Source organism: Vidua chalybeata, chromosome 1, assembly GCF_026979565.1.
Source record: "Vidua chalybeata isolate OUT-0048 chromosome 1, bVidCha1 merged haplotype, whole genome shotgun sequence".
Lineage (NCBI taxonomy): Eukaryota > Metazoa > Chordata > Aves > Passeriformes > Viduidae > Vidua > Vidua chalybeata.
The window spans coordinates 117,305,676-117,325,106 of record NC_071530.1 but is presented as its reverse complement, the minus strand read 5'-3'; the positions used below and the strand labels follow the sequence as shown (position 1 = coordinate 117,325,106).

At 38.1% G+C, this 19,431-nt stretch overlaps 1 protein-coding gene across 3 annotated transcripts; it reads left to right on the top strand.

The window, feature by feature from the left end:
* Positions 1–2,713: 2,713 nt before the first annotated feature.
* TTPA (alpha tocopherol transfer protein) lies at positions 2,714–19,281 on the top strand. 3 transcript variants are annotated; one of them, XM_053948092.1, is made up of 5 exons: positions 2,714–2,970; positions 10,353–10,506; positions 11,735–11,928; positions 15,054–15,164; positions 16,850–17,002. In XM_053948092.1, the coding sequence occupies exons 1-5, from the start codon at positions 2,776–2,778 to the stop codon at positions 16,889–16,891; spliced, it is 696 nt and encodes a 231-aa protein (XP_053804067.1). In that variant the 5' UTR covers positions 2,714–2,775; the 3' UTR covers positions 16,892–17,002. The 3 variants fall into 3 exon arrangements, with proteins under 3 accessions (XP_053804067.1, XP_053804048.1, XP_053804058.1); XM_053948073.1 differs by having other exon boundaries at positions 2,717–2,970; positions 16,794–19,281; XM_053948083.1 differs by lacking the exon at positions 2,714–2,970 and adding an exon at positions 3,077–3,272 and having other exon boundaries at positions 16,794–19,281.
* The last annotated feature ends 150 nt before the right edge of the window (positions 19,282–19,431 follow it).

The following is a 19,431-nucleotide window of genomic DNA, read 5'->3' as shown; positions in this document are numbered from 1 at the left end:
TGTAATTCATACCAAATTATTGTAATATTGTATCAATATTATTGTAATTCATACCAGATGCTTGTTCACCCTGGAATATGTGATAATCTTGAAGAATTAATACTTGTATTCTATTAGGAGTGTAGGGTTACTTTGTTTGAGCTGGTGTACACTTCCTTGACTAGATAGGCAAGAGGAAAGAGCAAGCTGTTTGGCACGACAGATCAACTCTCACAATATTTATCTTGATTTCCTGACTCACAAGTCTGCATTTACATGTTTTAAATATGTGAATTCTTAGTAAAAAAAACAAAGACCTGAAAATTAAACATTCCATGATGTTCCATGTTCTCTGCACAAGTTTAAGCAAGTTAACTGGAACTTAATTTATAGAGATGTTAACCTCCTACAATCATCAGTGTCTGGAATTAAGTGTTCAGCATTTATGCAAGTTAAACTCCTAATCTTGATCTTAATGAAACTTGTATATTAATGTTAACTTAGGTGTATGTGCATGAAAGACAAGGTCCTTCTATTTATCCATATCATTCACAGAAAAAACATGCCACTACTACTGCAGGTTTGAAACTCAAAAACCTTTTACAGTTTTTATAGAATCTTATAAAAGAAAGAAGCACAAGTGCCATGTGTATGTTACAGTCAGTGTAAGATAGTTGCCTCCACACCTCTTGAGCACTTGTCACAGACCTGTTGAAGTATTGACTGGGTTTTACTCAGATGTAAATATTCTCTTGAAGGACTGCAAATTCCAGCTATCTGTTAAAAGTCTGTTTGTCACAGGAATATGCCAAAAGGAAACATCAAAGAGCTACTGTCACATTTTCAAGTCTTTTTTGTAAGAGTAATCATCCTGGTCCAAGGACACAAACAAGGCAAAGTTTACAAACAGGCATAATTTATTTAGACAGAGCTTTCAGACACTTGAGCTCTTGTCCAGATGTAATTAAACAAAACAAAATCTTTACTTACAAGCTTCATCTTGTAACAGGTCTTAATTGCTCTGGTGAAAGGTCAAATATACAACATGCTGGTGCCTCTGAAGGAAGCCTGAACGATATCACATCTTCATTGTCAAAGAGAGGAGTTCTCATTAGTCTTACAAATACAGCCTCCTTTGCAGAATTTTAAACAAAACCCTCAAATTTACAGATATTTTTAAACTCAGTCCTGAGGGAAATCACTGAAACTGCTTGTATAACTAACTTTGTTCATATATGAAGCCGAAATCACAATATGAATTTTGTAGAAAAGCTAGTTAGAAGCTACGAGTTGCTCAGCTGATCAGTCTAATGAAAAGTATCTGTATTCTCTTGCCCCTTTTTGTTTTCACAGATGAAGCACTAAGTTGGGAGAATTCTGAGATGGCAAAAGTAAATGGTTAAAAATTATGAAGTGGTGTTTAAAATCACTGTATGAACTTTCTGTGATATTGCTTTGTTTGTCCTACCACCCGTGGTTGGGTTACACATTTGCATGGAAATCTTTCCCATGGAAGCTCTGCCCAGAAAAAAAATGAGTGTTTTTTTAAACCTGTTGTTAGTGTCTCCTCATATTCTGTTCTCCCTGTTTCTTGCTGTATTTCCAGCTTGTTTTTTCTTCTTGTTCCAGGGTAAGTCCGCACTTCCTCACACCTCCTTGCCCACATGTCCACATCTAAACACTCTTGACTGCCCACTCATTTCCCAGTTTTTATGCTTTCCTTCAATATTTTCCCCCTGCAAGCTTGTATTCCCTATTAGTCCCTTGAGTTTATGTCTTTTTAATTTTTTTTTTCAAAAAAACCCTTCCTCCCACTCTTTACCCATCTGCTTTTAGCCAGGCAGATATTTTTTTTTCACATTTGGAAAGCTGAGGGGGATACCTGTAGACATTGCAGTAGTGTATAAGAGTCCAAGACATGGTTAGATATTACCAAAATGCTGATCAAAAAGTAAGTGTTAACGGTAGAAAGCCAGAAAATGGGAAAGTAATATGGAACAAAGTTTTATAAACCTTTTACTAAGCCTAAGCATGCCTTATTAATTGTATATTAAATGAAATAAGGCTTTTAGCCTAAGTAGGCCAGAGAGATCTCAAAGGAAACCTAATACAAGGAAAAGGTTATACTAAAAATACTAATAACAGCAATGAACTCTTTAATAATTGAACTCACTGTTGGGCAGCAAAGTTGGACTAAGGTTGAATTCAACCTCACCACCCCTGCCTTTCTCCTGGCAGAGTGAATATATATTTTTGTTACTGCATAACCACTTTAAGGATGAGGTGCTCCAAGGCAGTTTTGCACCAGCAGGGATCCCCGCTTTGCACTTCATTTCCCAGCTGCAATGAAGTTGCAGCATTTTGCGATTTAGTATCTAAAGATGGATTATTTTCGCCAAAAGGGGCGGACACCACCCTTAGCACGTCCTAGGGGTCCGGGACGACCCTCCTGCGGTGGGCGCCGCGGGTACCAGCGGCGGAGGTCTCCCTGCCCGGTGGGGCCGCCCCTCGCCCTCCAGAGGGAGCAGGAACGGCTCACTTTTGGGGCTGGAAGTGGAAAACAGGAGATGGGCTTAACGCCCAAAATTCTAAAAACCGGTCAGGTCCGTAAAAGTGGAAATAACAAGCCCAAGAGAGGCAGGGCACACCTGCCCACTCCCTGCCTGGGGCCCGGGAGGGCGCTCAGGGGTTAAGCCCCGCGGGGGCGGGGGCAGCCGGGCCGGGCCCCGCCGCGCCGCGGCTCCCTCTCAATGGGACGGGGCCGGCGGCGGGGCTGAGCTCGGCCGTGCCGCGGGCATGTCGCAGGCTCCGCCGGGCGCGGGGCAGCTCAATGACCTGCCCGACCACTCTCCGCAGGTGCGCGGCGCCGTGTCCGAGCTGCGGCGGCGGGCGGAGGCAGAGCCCGGCCAGCGCTGGCCGCAGCCCCTCTCCGATGCCTTCCTGGTGCGGTTCCTGCGCGCCCGAGATTTCCACCTGGACCTGGCCTGGAGGGTGAGGAGCGGCGGCGGCGGCGGCAGGTCCCGGTGCCCGGGGAGCGCAGCCCCGGCCCGGGACGGGAGCAGCCGGGCTCGGGCTGTGGGGAAGGGCTGTGGGGTGGGTCCGTGCCCTGCGCTGCCCGGGTCGGGCGAGGCCGAGCGGGAAGTTCCAGGGTGTAACTCACTGCTTGTCACGCGTGTCTTCGGCGCGGCGCCGAATCAATGCGCGGTGTCGCGGCTGGCTCAGCGCGGTATCGATGTGGTAACATAAGGGCTGTGCTAAGCGCGGTACAGTCACTCGCCCACACAGTAAGTGTGGTAAGGTCACAGCTCCGATTAGGAAACGGTATCCTTCAAAGGACACCCTTGTCAGGATTATCGGGCTCAGGTTACTAGGAGCCGTACTAGTTTCACTACGGTCTTGTAATTATTCCAAAACTATGAGTACAAACTTCTTTTTGCTTGGAGTTTAGTCTTTTATAGCACTCCTTGCAGGCTTTGATAAGTCGTGGTACTTTCCCGGGTCTTTGTATGCCTTTTTGCCACAGAGCACACATATTTTTAATATCCAAAGGCACAGATTGTTATCAGTTTGTTATTTTCTTTAATGAAAGATTGACAGCCATTAAACCTTTGGAACAGAAAGTATTTCCAAATCCTCCCAGGGCAAAAGCATTGATTCACATGTGCCAACTGAGAGCTGTGTTTCCATGGAATTTTACATTGTTTACACAGTATTGCCCAACAGACTTCACCTATTAGTTTCTTCACCTATTAATTTCTGACTTCTCTGGACTGTAGATTTTCCACGTTTACCATAAGAGATTATTGTTTGCATATGGATGTATTGCAGGATCAAGGTATCTAAAAAAAGGAAATTGAGAAATTGAATTAGGCCCTTAATCATAAATAGCTTTAAAAATTGTATTTTTGTTCTTTTCATTTGACTCATGGCATTTGCATCATAGCTTTAAACCTTTCCTGCTCAACAGAAGAACCAACGAGTCAAGTCAGATTCCTCTGGGTTTTATGTATCTTACTTTTACTTGAAGTTCATGAGATTGTTTATAGCAAAGCTGTGCAACTAACCATTGTAGGACTGTGCCTTTTTTTTCTTTCCCAACAAAAGCCATTTTATTTTCCTGTATTCTTTGGCTCCAAAATGCTTAAAGGGCGTAATGAGGACATATAGACTCCTGAATATCTGCTCATAATTGCATTGCAATTGGTTGTTACTGGTAATCCTATAGACAGGACGGTGGCACTTCTGAATTTGGCCCGTATATTTTTGCACTTTGATGGGATTGTGAGGTGTGTTAGGTAGGTAGGACTAATCTTTGGGTGCCTGGAATCTAGACTAGGTTTAGCAATAGGAGTCTATGAAGTAGCAAATTTCATATGGTTCTCTTGAGAATCAGCCCTCGACACTGGGGACCTCATTTGAAAAAGCTGTCTTTTAAAAATCTCTTTAGATTTTCTGCATCTCCACAGGCTGCTAAGTTTCTGAATTTCAAACTTTCCTTTGAATTAAGAGATTCTAATGTTCAAAACCAACCTGTGTTTAATGTTTCTGTCTAGAATTTCAGCTCTCCAAGTGCTGAAATTAACTCTCACTTAATCTTCTACATACCAGCTGACACCATTTTCTAGAATACTTCTCTTACAGTATGGGAAGAATAACAGAAGCACTTCTTTTTTTTTCTTCCTTTTTTTTTCCCACAGGAATGTGTTTATTGCAATTGGTATATCAAGGCCAAAATAATTATTATGCAAAAATCTCTTGTGGTCCTAAGTTGTGTATTCATCTAACCCAAGTGTGACTTCATGCAGAAGTTATGTTAGTACTTCATCCTAGACAGAGTCCTCCTGCTATCAGTCCACAGAGTGGCTCACTCTTCCCTTTTGTCCTGATTTGATGTTGCCTCTTGGTCTGGAGTTCAGGCCAATAAGATTCTCTTTGCCCACTGGGCTTCCATGTACTACTGCATAGTATTTGTAGAGCAGCTAAGGGATAATCAAAGTTAATGGCCCTGTCAATGCATATAAGCAAAGGTTGTCCAGCATCTTAGTATGGGTTTATACTTAGTCTTAACTATGAATCAAGATTCTGGCACCTGACCAGACCTTTTTATTGATGCATTTCTGGTTAATAATTGAGACAGATTTATCTCACCAACATTTGGAAATGTTTCAGAAAAGAATAATCAGGTAGATTGTGTCAAGACATTCCATTTCTAAATCTTTTATGGTGACTCATAACAGCAATTTTTTCTATTTTTCCAATGGCAATTCCAGACTTGCTTTTAACTAATGATATATTGATATCTCTCATGCTAGAAGAAAATCTAGCACTGAAACAGGTATCTGGAATTGAAGGACTTGAAGAAGAGATAAAACTGTCTTACTTCTTTGAAGACAGTGATTATTCAGTTAAGCTCAGTAGCAGACTATTCTCACAGAATCACAGAATATATTGAGTTGGAAGGGACCCACAGGGATCATTCAAGTCCAGCTCCTGGCCCTGTGCAGACAGTCACACCATGTGCCCAAGAGCATTGTCCAAATGCCTCTTAAACTCTGTCAGGCTTGGAGCTGTGACCATTTCCCTGGGGAGCCTGTTCCAGTGCCCAACCACCCTCTGGATGAAGAACCTTTTTCTAATACCCAGCCTAAACTCCCCCTGACACAACTTCAGGCCAGTCCCTCATGGTTTGTCACTGGTCACCACAGAGGTCAGTGTCTGACCCTTTCTGAATGTGCCAGCTATCTGTGTATGTTTGACTTTGCTGTTATCACCAAAAACACTGTCCCTTGGATTCACTATGAGAAATCTGGATAATTAGTATCTCCTTTTGGACATAAATGTTTCTTCCTGTTTTATTATGCATTACATCCTATAACTCTTGTATAGGACTGACTCCCAATGACTTTGGAATGCTGTCTTTTTGTACCTGAAATAGATTATACTCTGGGGAACAGAAGAAAAATGTTTGGCATTGAAATTCTATGCAAAGGGTTTTCATAACATACATATGTAAGCATCATTTTTGTGGCACTGAAAACTCTCTAAATATCTAGGATCCTTTTAAGAGTTCTGGTTGATACCAAGGTATATAGCCAGACTTTGGTTTTGCATTCAATTTATGGAGGAATGAGGATTTCCTAGTGCATTCTGCTGCAAGGAAGTCACTTAAGATGACTATGCTGTACAAGTGTTGTTTTCTGTAGTGTCAAACACACTGCTGAGTCTCAGACATTATCTCTGAGGATCTTCACAGCATTCAAACATAAATGCTAAGTTGAAATCAGTTACTTGGCTGCTTTTCTTCCATCAATTCCAAGGAATTCCTTGAAAAGGATGGAAGAGCTCTTATTCTGTCTGAGCTGACTCTTAAGGAAACACAAATCAGTCAGCCAGGCTTCCCTTTGTGCTAAGCCAGCACGTGCCAGTCTTTTTCCAGTGACAGGGAAGTATTGCATGAGGAATTAGGAAAGTTCTGTGACTCTATAAAATACTTAAAATTCTTTGTCTGTGCATACTGTATGTTTAAATTCTGGGTACATTTGTACACACATATAGAAAAAGACGTATAAAATACGTATGTGCAACGGTTTATATTCTTAAATTTGAGCTGTGGTTTCTCCTGCAAAGAATGCCAGTAGAAAACATTTTTTTCCCAAGCATTGTGTGCATTTGTACAGCTTCTGACACAATAGAGGCCTAATTCTGCCTATTATCCATGTTAATATAAATAAATAGTTATTGATCAAGAAAAATATAATTAATTTGCATGTACTGATGCATTAGTTTCTCTAACAAGCACAATGTTTTCTAGTTCTTTTGTTTCTGAGTAAAGTACTAAGTTCACTTTTGTTTGTGGGACATGAATCTTGGTTTAATTGGTAACTTTGTAATCTCGTTCAGAAATCTGGAACTATCCCCAACAGACATCAGGGGAAAAAACCTCTTAATTAAGGCTGAACTACAGACACTGGAGTTTTTCATCCAGCTTTCTCCCCCTTTATCAAGTTATCTTGCATCTATTTTCAGATGTTGAGCAGATTCTAAGTAGGTTATTCTGTTTGTAAACACAGATAATTATACATTGAGATGTTTTTCTTGTGTCGTTAAGTGCGTGCGCCATTTTTTATACTGGGTAAGGAATGTGTCTGGTTTTCCTGAGATTTGGTTTCATCTATATCCAAACTGATTGTTATACGCCACACTTATGTTTTTCCCTTCTGAAAAAGAATCATACTTGAAAAAAAATTTCACATGAATTTCTGTGCTTAAACAGTGTAAAATTAGAAAACCTGTAAACCACTGCTAGTGTTTGAATTCCTTTACATGTATAAGGATTACTCTTTTAAGTGGCCATGTGAGACTTGACTATGTCCAGCTGTAAGAAAGGAGTTGCTTGCATAAATAAAAATTTACAGAATATCTGCCAAAACTAGCTGTAGATTTTGTGGAAGATTTTCTAATGCTGACCTTTACTTCAGATCTAAATCATTTTAGGTAATTAGATTAGGTTTGCAAAATCTGAGAACTCTTCAGCACTTAGTGATTTTCTTGCCAAAGGGAGTATGTTTTAGGCTTAGCCAAGTTATGTGTCTGAAAGGTGCACCACTTACTTGTGTCATGGAAAGTGTCAGAAATATTCCAACCATATATTTACTCCTTAAGGGGTGTGCAAGTAGGTTAACTATGCCTTCTGTAAGGATCTTGAGTGCATCACAAGCTGAAAACACCACTCTCTTTCTTCCAAAGTCCAAGAACTTAAATCCTTGTTTCCAGCTTGGAAAGTGTAAATATCATGAAAATGAGAAACTAACTGTATTGACTAGACAGGTCTATTTAGGGTATTGAATTAATGTGTCATTTTTATTCTCATCTTAGTTTTGGCAGAGAGTTCTTCAAAGAGCTGTTTAAAAGATATATCTTCATGGTGTTGTGGTACCACAGATTTTAGAAGTGACAAATTACAAAGTGACAGATGTTTGTATAGTTGTTTTCAGGGTGGTTTTGTATTTTGCTGCTATTTCAGAGTCTGTTTTGGAAAGACCAAGGATAAAACATTTTGACATTTCTGTCTGGCACAAAGCAGTTGGGATTGCTCAAACAGTGCCCTTTGTAGACAGTCAAGTAGTGACACAGTGAGATAATCAGAGTACCCCAACAGGCCTATCTTTGCAATTATAGTGAACTTCTGTTCCATAAATTAACTTACTTTCCCTACTTCCTTTCTCTTTCCTTTGCCTTGTTTGTTTGTTTTAAATTTAATCTAGGCTAAAACTGATTGAATGCAGCCAAGAGACTTCTAATAAAATTCTCCTAATGGTTAAATGTTTCTTTCTATGGTGTTGGTTTAGGATGAGGCTTTGATTATTTTTTTTTTTTCCGCTGCCAAATCAAGTGGGATTCTAGCATGGGATCTAATTTTTTTATTGTTTTTTTGGATCTAAATACATATTTATAGGCTCTATTTCCATGAAAAATATAGCTAATTTCTGATCAGTGTACCATGTATTTTTATGTAAATTTTGCTGATAAACAATAATGTTTTATAAATAGTTTCCTCATGGCAATTCATTTGAGAGACCTTCAAAATCATTCAAGACCTTAAGCTGAGCAGAAAAGCATTAAGCTGAAGAAAAAGTATATTTTATGCAAAACGATGCAAGAAGCTTGAAAATAGAGGGAAGAATATAGAGGGAAGACTAATTATCTAACATGGGCATGCTGTGAGCTACAGGATGGTGAGTTTCAGGTCTCCCTCTAAGAGTCTGTAGGGATTAATTCAATTTTACTGATCATTCTTCCAATGAAAATACTGAAGAAAATTATAGTTACATAGATACAAGAAATTTGTAATTTTTTAAAGGTTATATTCTATTAGTTGGACCTCACAGCTCTTTTAACTTTAGTATTTCTGTTGTGAAATATGGAGTAATTGATAAAGGAAAAAAAGAAATTCTGTTAATACAAATTATAGGAAATAAAAGACTTTTGGTTGATGCTTTCAGTACAGTGAGCACACTTAATTCGTGAAACTGTGGTGAGGATCAGATTGGATTTCCCTGTTTGATGAAATATAGAAACAATTTTAAAAGCTAGGCTGCGCATGCCACCTTTAAGATTTAAAGCTACGATGTGGTTTGTTGTGAAACAAGGTACTGAAAAATTCTGATTCTCTTAGCTACTTTGAAGGTCTTGGGTTAGACCTCTAAGTCATAGCCATTGAGAAAATTAATACAAAATGTGAATTACTTGTAATAGCTATCTCTCTACTTTCCAAACTTAGTGATGGAGAACTTAGCAGAAGTGATGCAGTGCAGGCAAATTTTAGTTGATGAGCAGAAAGGAAGCATTTTAGAAGACAGTCTTGCATAGCTTCCTACTTATGCACAACGTCTTAAATAAATTTTAGTTGCAGGGCATAGTTCATTTTCCCCACAACCACTTAGTCAATATTAAAGGAGAAACAGTAATTAGACTTGGAAGTTAGAACTACTGCATCACCAACTTAATTTTGCACAATCTGTTCCTAAGATGACCTTTCACAGTGCTACCTATAATTCCTCAACACAGATGTTACCTCACAAAGCAGCACCTTTAATTGCCTCTTCCTTAGCATTAGTCCATGGCCTTTCAACACACAGTTCCTCCTGTGCCTTAGAAGTACTGGTTTTTTTGCTGCCTCCCAGCTTTGGGAACTAGGCTGACCAAGTCCCTGACAACAGACAGGATCTCTGTTTTAGCCAAACAGGTTCTCATTATTTCCACTCTATGAGGGAAATTGTCAAATGTGTAATGAACCCACTACTGCGTTATATTCCTTCATTTCAGAGGGGTAGAAGGGACCTCAAAAATGTTTTTGGGTATGCTGATGAGTGTACCTGTTTCAAATAGTAAACTGGAATTATTGAGGACTGTGTATAAAATAGGGAGGAAGGGAGAGAGTGAGTGAGTGGAGGAGAATGTTCCTCCATAAGATTTTGCATGTCTAAATTTTAAAAAATCATTGAGTCTGATGCAGTAGCAAAACGAACAATCCTAAAGGTAACCTGAGCAGAAAAAAATGGGGTTTAGATGCATTTTACATAGAAACTACAGGCTTATTGTACATCCAGTTTTCTTTTCTGACACAAAATGACAACTGCAGTCCATTAATGATTTGACTGGGTTCTAAATTCATCATGGCAAGTTACTCACTCACTTGATCCAGCATAGCAACCTTCTGTTTCTAGGAGTGATTTGATTAAAATATACAATTAAATTATAGCTAATTTAATGAATTAAATCTGACTGTGACCACATTTGGAAAACATATTTTTAACTGTGTTCTTCCTATAATAGCTGATGCTTACCTGACATCCACATTAATTTTTTTCCAGTTATTGAAGAATTATCAGAAATGGAGAATTGAATGCCCAGAAATAAGTGCAGATTTACAACCATCTTCTGTTCTTGGTCTTTTGCAAGCTGGCTATCATGGAGTCCTAAGGTCAAGAGACCCACATGGAAGCAAAGTTCTAATATACAGAATTGGTGAGTGACAAAATTACTTGGAAGGGTTTCACACCTGATTCTGACACTGAAGTTTTTGGGTTTTGTTTGTTTGCTTTGGTTTTTTTTGTTTGTTTTTGTTTTTTTATTTGTTTGTTTTTTAATTATCACCATTTCAGCAGCAAATCAAAAATATTTTATGGTTACAACTGCAGGGGGTGATAAAACTAGATCATATCAGAATACCTTAACTAGAAAGGTAATATATTTATGTTCCTTGCTAGAAATGCATTTACATTAATATAAAGGTGAATTTACTGAGCTATAACAATTAAATAATTTTACTTATATATTTGTATGGCTCAGGCTGTACAATCTCTCACGAAGAACCTGATTTTCTTTTTAGTGAAATTCTTGTTGCATCAAAAGAATCTTGAAGGTTAAAACTTGTAATATTATGTGGTTTTTTTGGCTCTGAGTGTCCCAAAAATCATTTGACTTCATGTAAATTGTCAAAGCCATGGGCTAAGACTGTGGTACTGATGCAGATGCAGCACAGAGTGGGAAGAACACAAACAAAGCTGTACTTTGTCATGTATCAAAGTTCAATTTAGGCTTGGATGAGCAGTTCACCAGGTTTTTGCTGTTTACTTGTAGCCAAAGAGCCCTAGATGACAACAACACTTGGAAAATGCTTGATGCACCTCCCAGAAATATTTTCAAAAAGTACATAGTTAAATGAACACCATATCTCTTTATGCTTGTTTTGGACAGAGGCTTTATGTTTGCCAACTTTCAAAGAATTGTCTTATTATCATCTGGTCTAGTAGGCAGTTGTGCCCTCTAAAGGTTTCATGTAGGGTTAAGGCTCATCCCATGCAATTTTTCAATCAGGCCTCAGAAAAAAAATAAGTGAGATTCACTGAATCGTTCCAGAATTCTGGTGCTGGAAAACAATTATATTAATTGATTGTATTGATGATCTGCAGTTTCTGCTAGCATGACTGTTACTGAATTGTGCCTTGTACTGGGTCTATGGCCATAAGTAGAGCATGCTCCATTATGTGCTTCCGTATCCTAAAAGAGCATCAAAGATGAATGAGAGAGCAAGTACACAAATTAACTTATGCACTGGCAAGACAGTTTATTTCAGGAACTTTGTTCTTGCTGATTAATTCTTGTTCCTGAGAAGCACACTAGAAGCTGTAGGAAGAAAAAGTGCAGGTGTATGGGTTTTCTTATGGTGATGCAGGGTAATCTATCTTCTCAGGACAATGGGATCCCAGTTTATTTACAGCATATGATGTGTTTCGTGTAAGTCTCATCACATCTGAACTCATTGTAAAGGAGATCGAGACTCAGCAAAATGGAGTCAAGGCCATCTTTGACCTTCGAGGGTGGAGATTTGCTCATGCTTTTCAAATCAGTCCAGCAGTGGCCAAGAATATGGCTGCTGTTCTCACAGTAAGTATGACATAATGCTTTATGCAGCTTCATTGTTATGACTTCCAATTTTTCTTCTCTTGCAAGCTATAGTAAATTTTCCTTCTGTAGGCATTCTCAGACTATGCAACTAAGAACAAAATCCTAAATCAATTACAAGTTGTGCTTGATTTTACCTAAATTTTATTCTTCTGTACCAGTAAATGCCCTCTAACCTCTGCTATTTTACAAGAACTCCACCAACCTCTTACAACACAAGAAGTTCATGACTGGAGGAGCAGATGAAGCCCAGATTTGGAAGGATCTCTATTTGTTATCCTGTTTCATCTCTTCTCTTCCATTCTTTTGTGCATTATCTCAATATTTAAAGCATTTATTCCTGTCTCAGAGAACATTAAGAATAGCATGCACTGTGAGCAATTAAGAGCAAGACACTCCTAGCTTGTTACCAGTATGGATGATGCTGATGTGATCTTCCATCTGCTAACAAAAGGATTTATAACATTTATGTTCTGCTTGCTTTCTTCCCCACAACATGAGCATTGTTTTGTGCAAATCACTGTTACCTCGCCTCCTGTTTTTTCACAAAACCTCTCAGAACTTTACTGTCTTTAAGGCTTATTCCTTTCTGCTAAATTCAGTTGAGCTTTGCCACTGGATTTGAGAGGAAAAAAAATTAAAGAAAAGAGGGGACAGAGAATTGATAGGCAAGCTACAGTGTAGTCCTATAATCTTATTTTCCTTCAGAAGTTATGTTGAAAGTCAGTAATAATAAAACTGTTAGCCTGTGATGTGGAAATGAGCCAGGGAGATACTCTCTTGCTCTGATTTGGTAAGGTTCAAATCTGAGATTCAATCAAAGCTTAGTCATTGAATTAATATCATCAAAACTTCAGATGTTCTTCCTTTCTGATATCTACCATAAAACCTTATTGAAACCATTAGATATTCCCAACTTTGCACATCTAGAATAAGACCTCCTGGTGTTATGCAGTCTGGGGCCAGATCTCATGAAAACAGGACTAGTAAGAGTGTTTCAGTTGATTTCTGAGGTAGAAAACATATTGCTTGAAATAGAGCAGAAAGGAAGCAGAATAGGATTTACAAGTACATCTAAAGTTTCAATCCATTATCTCAAAGCAGGAAATTCTTTGACTATGATGTTTCCATTTTGACCTATTTCTGATTTTTTCAATGTTTTTCAAACTTCTAAATGCTTATTCTAGCTATGGAAAAGGAAAATTAAAAATTGTGTGTTTCCAGTGTTCTTTTCTAAGAAGAAAAAGAATTTTAATTATTTTGTTTTATCCCCTGATTCCTTTCCTCACTTTTAACTGGGTTTGTAAATTTTATCCAGAGATTATATTAGTGTTGTTCAATATCATATAATCATAGAACATGTTAAGTTGGAAGAGACTCATCAGAATTTTCAAGACCAACTCCTGGCCCTATACAGGACACCCCAAGAGATACACCATGTGACTGAGAGCATTGTCCAAACACTTCTTGAACTTTTGGCAGGCTTGGAACTGTGACCGCTTCCCTGGGGAGCCTGTTCCAGTGCTCAACCACCCTCTGGGTTAAGAACTTTTTCCTCACATCCAATATAAGACTCCTCTGACACAACTTCAGGCCATTCCCTCAGGTCCTGTCTCTGGCCAGGAGAGTGAAGAAATCTACACTTCCTCTTCCCTTCACAAGGAAATTGCAGAGTGCAATGAGGTCTCCCCTCAGTCTGCTCTTCTCCAGGCTGAACAGACCAAGTGACCTTGGCCACTCCTGACACGACTTCCCCTCCAGAACTCTTCACCATCCTCCTGGCCCTCATTTGGAGCTCTCTAATAGCTTAATGACTTTTTTATATTATGGTGCCCAAAACTGCACACAGTATTCAAGACGAGGCTGCTTCAGTACAGAGCAGAGCAGGACAATGCCCTCCTTTGCACAGCTGGAGATGTACCCCAGGACATGCTTAATGCACTCCAGAATATACTTATAAATAAAAGTTAAGAAACCTTACCTTTAACCCTGTTTTTTACTCAAGAAACGTGTCTTGCAAATTATTATCCTATCAAGAAACAGAAGTTAACAGAAAGGAAGTATGTACTAAGGAATGGAAAGCATAGTACAGATAATAAGTGACATTATCTTGAAAAATCTGTTATCCCGGGCATAAAATTGTTTTGTGAAAATCATGATAGTAGACTTTAAGTATAAGATAATCCATAATAACATTAAGTGAATATACAAGCTGATAATTTTAAGGTCTTTATCATACATTAAAATCTAGAAGGAGTGGCACTAAAGAAATGTGTTAGCTTTGGGTTTTTTCTTCCTTAGAACTATTGAACTAGTGAGGTGATATGTTTGTGAGTAGTACCATTTTTATAAGCAGAAAACATGTCAGAGGTAGTATCAGGTGGGATATGAAGGGAAGCTGTACTTTCCTCATTGCACAAAGCTTATTTTGAGCACTGCCATATTTTCTTTTAAATTTCAAAGATCTGGAACTTTTAAATGAATGCAAGTAGAATCTAAGGTGTTTAATATTATAAAGGCTGTATAGCAGATATTTTTAAAATTTCATTAAAACAGTAATCTTTTTGTAAAGCTGAACTTCTGTCTTGGCCAAATTCCTTGGCCAAAGGCTTATTTCTGAATTATAAATATAACTTATTTAACTTAAAGTTAGTATTTTCAATAGTTTATATATATTTATGTATTATACTTCAGGCTGTAAATTGTCAATAAAAGCACATAGCTAGATAGCATTTTGTAAATTAGTAGCAGAATCTTGTGAAAAACTGTACTTTAAAAGAAAGGCTGAGCACAAAGTTTGTGTATAATATTTATGTGCAATTTGGTGATGGTTTTCTTTTTTGTTTTTCTCTTTGTTTTTAATATTCAACCTCACCTTCTACTGAGGTGAAAAAATGGTGAGATTTTTCCCTCTAATGGGAGGAACAAGATACGATTTTTCTGAATGTTGTTCTTAATTTACACTGCTAGAAAATGTAGGAATTGGCAAGGTCAGAAGAAATACTTTAACCTATGGACTAGACAGTTTTTACAGGCTTGTGCTTAGTAATAGAGGTGTTTCAATAATGTTTTCTTTTTCTTATTCTGTTTTCCATGTATGCTGACAGGATTCCTTTCCACTGAAAGTTCGAGGTATCCACTTGATTAATGAGCCTTTATTCTTCCACCCAGTCTTCGCTCTAATTAAGCCTTTTCTCACTGAAAAAATAAAGCAACGGGTGAGTGCACACAAATATTTCTTTCTGCCACAAAACCCTTATATGACAATCTGCAGCACTTTCCTCAGGCTCTGTTACTCCTGAGTACTGAAGAGCATAAATAATTTTTGTTTGTTAGTGCCATACAGACCTCCAGAATCTAACAGCAAAGCATTTGCAGTTATTATTAACATGAGAATTGCAAGTGGTGCTGTTATCACTACTCTGAAGGGAAAAAGCAGCAACACAAAGAGGTTAAATAATTTGTTTGCGGTCACATAATAATTCTTCTGCAGAAATAGAAAGAAATAGGTCCTGGATTTCCCAGTACTCTGCCTATAAATGATAGAGAAAAATGATCACTGAGCAATGTTTTATGGTCCAAGTTGTGCAGAATTAGTAGAAGACAACTGTTTAGCTCTGACAGAACTCCAGAGGCACTTATGCATCAAAAATTGGTCAGATTTAATTTCTAAGTTTTTTTTTCAAATAGCTCCTTAGTTGCTTTAAATAGTTTTGCAGTTATAGATCTGCAAATAGATTTGTATTTGGATGCAAAAACATGCCAAGGTTTATTGCAGCATAGGAAAAATATTGGAGTTTTCAGCTGGCACAAAAGTGAAATGGTAACAGCAGGACTAAGGTACAAAATAAACAGCCCTGCCTATTGTTCCCATTCTGAAGCCTCCTTTTCTCAGCACATGGATCTTGGGCATTTGCAATAGCCACTTCATGCCAAGACAGTAAATCCTAGAAAAGTATCAGACTGGAAGTAATGAACAAGGCTTCAAAATAGCTATAATAAAGCAAGAGGAGAAGAACCAGCCCTACAGTATTGCAAGGATTAAAGCGGAGAAGTAGTCCAGAATCCAATTCCAGCTGGAACTGAAAGATAAGGACTAATATATAGATTCTGTTGAGTATCTTCCTTGTCACCTGTCTGAACCTACATACATACTACATAATCTTATTTTTAAATATATGTGGCAGGACCAGATAGTAATGGCCGTGAGCCAGATGAAGAGAAGAACTAAACCTACAGTATTGCAAGGGTTAAAGTGGAGAAGTAGTCCAGAATCCAATTCCAGTTGGAACTGAAAGATAAGGACTAATATATAGATTCTGTTGAGTATCTTCCTTGTCACCTGTCTGAACCTACATACATACTACATCATCTTGTTTTCAAATACATGTGGCAGGACCAGATAGTAATGGCCATGAGCCAGACAGGGCTCTTTTCTTGGAAATGACTGAAGGACAAGTACAAGATATCATGGCAAAACAAATCACCAGTATTCTCATGGTTTAGCTTAGTTTAGCAGTTTGGATGTAGTGTGTACTATCATCAGTTAAACCAGTCTGGAACAAGTGTGTAGTTAGTTTTGGCTCCTGTGCTCACAGCTACATGAAATGCAGTTCTCAGGTTGTAGTCCATCCTTCATCAACCTTCAGATTCAGAGGACAGAGTTTGAGTAGCTAGGGGAAAATCACAAGGGTAGTTCCTCCTTTTAAAGAATTCATTGTGAACAAATACACTTAGTTAAACCAAGCTGGTGGGTTCAGCTCTTGCACTGAGATGCTTTGCTGCCTGTTCTCACTCAATAGTCTAGCATCCATACCCAAGTAAATGCTTCTAATATTTTGGTTTAGGTGTACATGCATGGAAATAACTACTTGCAGAGTCTGACCGAACACTTCCCCGTCAGCATTCTCCCACAGGAATATGGTGGGGAGGAAGTCTCCATTGAAGAGCTGGCCAAGGAATGGACTGACTTCATAATGGCATCTTCAGATTATCTTCAGAGCATATCTCTGGTTGCCTAGGTATAACCTTAATAAAGTATTTTATCAATTCTTGAGCACTGGAATTGGAAATAAGTTTAATATGAAAATTTCCATTGTGAATGAAATAAGTATGTCTTTGCAGGGCACTCACTGAATGTTATATTGGCTGCACTTTTATACTAACTGGAGTCTATCAGTTTGCATGTCTGAAGAGATTCATGAATTTTGCATGTTTGTCGCACTGTTTCTAATTGAGCAACTTGTATGCCAGATAGCTGAAGAGTGCACTGGATATCAGATTGATACTGCTGCTGTTAGGTCTTTGGAGACAACTCATCTGTAATAATGTAGTCCAGAACCTTACACTTAGCTCTTGGCTTGTCAAGACAATACAAAACAAAGAATAGACTGTGAATAGGGTAGTTTGTTGCAGAAATAAGACTACAGGGCTAATTTACAAAGTGTGAAGAGGCTGCTTTTTGGATTGATTCTCAGGGAAAATGCCATTTTGTTAGCTTGTATCAAATTGAAAATTAGTAATCAATAGTGAGACATTTGTCTTACTTGTGCTGCTTGTGCAGTTTCCCTTCTTATCCTAATTAACAGAGTAATCTTCAAGTTTTATAGAAAAACACCATGTGCGTATTTTTCAAAGAACAGTGTGAATCAGGGGGAGGAAGTGGTAGAAGAGTCATAACAACCTTGAAAATTCTTATTTTCTTTCTTCAAAGTGATACTGTCTATGGACAACTATAAGCAACTCAGATTATTATCCTTTAATCCCTAGTGTAGAGGACTACAGAGATAAAAAGTTTTCAGCTGTTTGCATTATCTGTTAGTTTCTGGGGGTAAAAGTAGGTTATCCTTTGAGGACCTGAACTTTAGAAATAGCTGTTGTATGTTTTAAGGGTGCTTTGAGGTCACTTTGGACCTCTGCATAGGAGATGCTTGGTATTGTCATTTTATTTTCGGTACAGTAACTGTTCTTAATTCTGTTTCGTTTTTGCACAAGCACTATGTATTTAAGCATTCCATATAAATTTTCCTATGAATAAATCTATAAAAAATGCTTCTATCTCAGGTAGCTAGAAATTATAACTTCAGTTATTTTGTAATCTTTAGAACATTGGAATGGTATATAGGCATAGGGAACAGAAATGAAAGTATCCTATTATATTAGAAATGCCTTACTTTAGATTATGATTAGTAAGGCATTATTGCAAGAGTCATTGGAAACTATTCTTTATTAGCAAGAGGAACATCTATGAAAGACCCCTTAGAGTACTTATTGGTTGTAGTTTCTTCTGCTGTGGTAAGATCAATGCCAGAAATTCTTTCAAAACTGACAACCTCTTTTTTTTTTTTTTTCCTTTCAAATTTCCTGAAGTGCCTTTTTCATTTTTCTCTTTCAAAATATTTTTGTATGGGGCCTAAATTTAAATAAACCTTATTCAGATATAAGATTATATGAAAATGTATTTCATATATATTTCTTTTTCTCAGATTTTGTGATACTATTTTGTGATACACTGTTTTGTGATACAAAAGCTCCTTCAATAGAGGAGTTCAATGAACTGCAAATTCTTCTTTATAAGAAATTAGACTAAGTAGTCAGGTATCTGGCAATTGTTCAAGTGTGTAACTCAAGTTCCAAGTAATTTACCAGGTGGAGAACCGAACCTATTGTCTTAATATTACAGTCCTTCAGTTTTAATCTGTGAATGTAAACTGCACAAAGGAATGAACCATGTTTCAGTGAACAAGAAAATTTAAACTTTTCCTATGAATCAATCTTTGATTGCTACTGGTTTATGTAGGAGCAACCTCATTTGATTGCTTATGTATATGCATATTTAGCTGGGGCTTTTTAATCTTTATTTGGATTTCACCAGCTCTATGAATATAAAGTCCTAAATGTCTTCAAAAATACCCTGATCCTGTTATTAAGTTGTAGAGTGTTTGCATAACTCAGCAGTTAGAGCGCTGAGTGCAGTTATTTTTTCCTGAACTGTTAATTATTTTTAATGTTTACATATTATATAGGAGGTGGGAACTCTTAATTGCCATTGCTGATATAATAAGAACGCAATATAATTGGAACATTTACATAATGAATAGTGGAGATATTGGTATGATGTGCGGTCATGTTGCAGCTTTGAGCAGCAGCCAACAAAACAAAGTGCGTTATTCTTTATAAACATCGGGAGTGCCTCTAAAAAGAATAAAGTTCTTGTTAAAAGGTACAAATACTTACTACTGACTGTAAGCACGATTTAATGCGCAATTTTTAATTTTTCCCTCTTTTTAAAATGCATGAACATATGTTTTAATTAATAAACCCTTTCTGGTTGAACCAGCCTCGTGTGTCACGGATACGAGCGTCGCTTTCGCAGGGAAGGAGGTGGCCGCGGGGGATGCCTGCGGCGGGGCTGAGCCCGCGGGCGGGGCAGCGAGCCGGGACTGCATTTCCCAGCGGGCCGCGCTGCGGGCGGGCCGGCTGCTG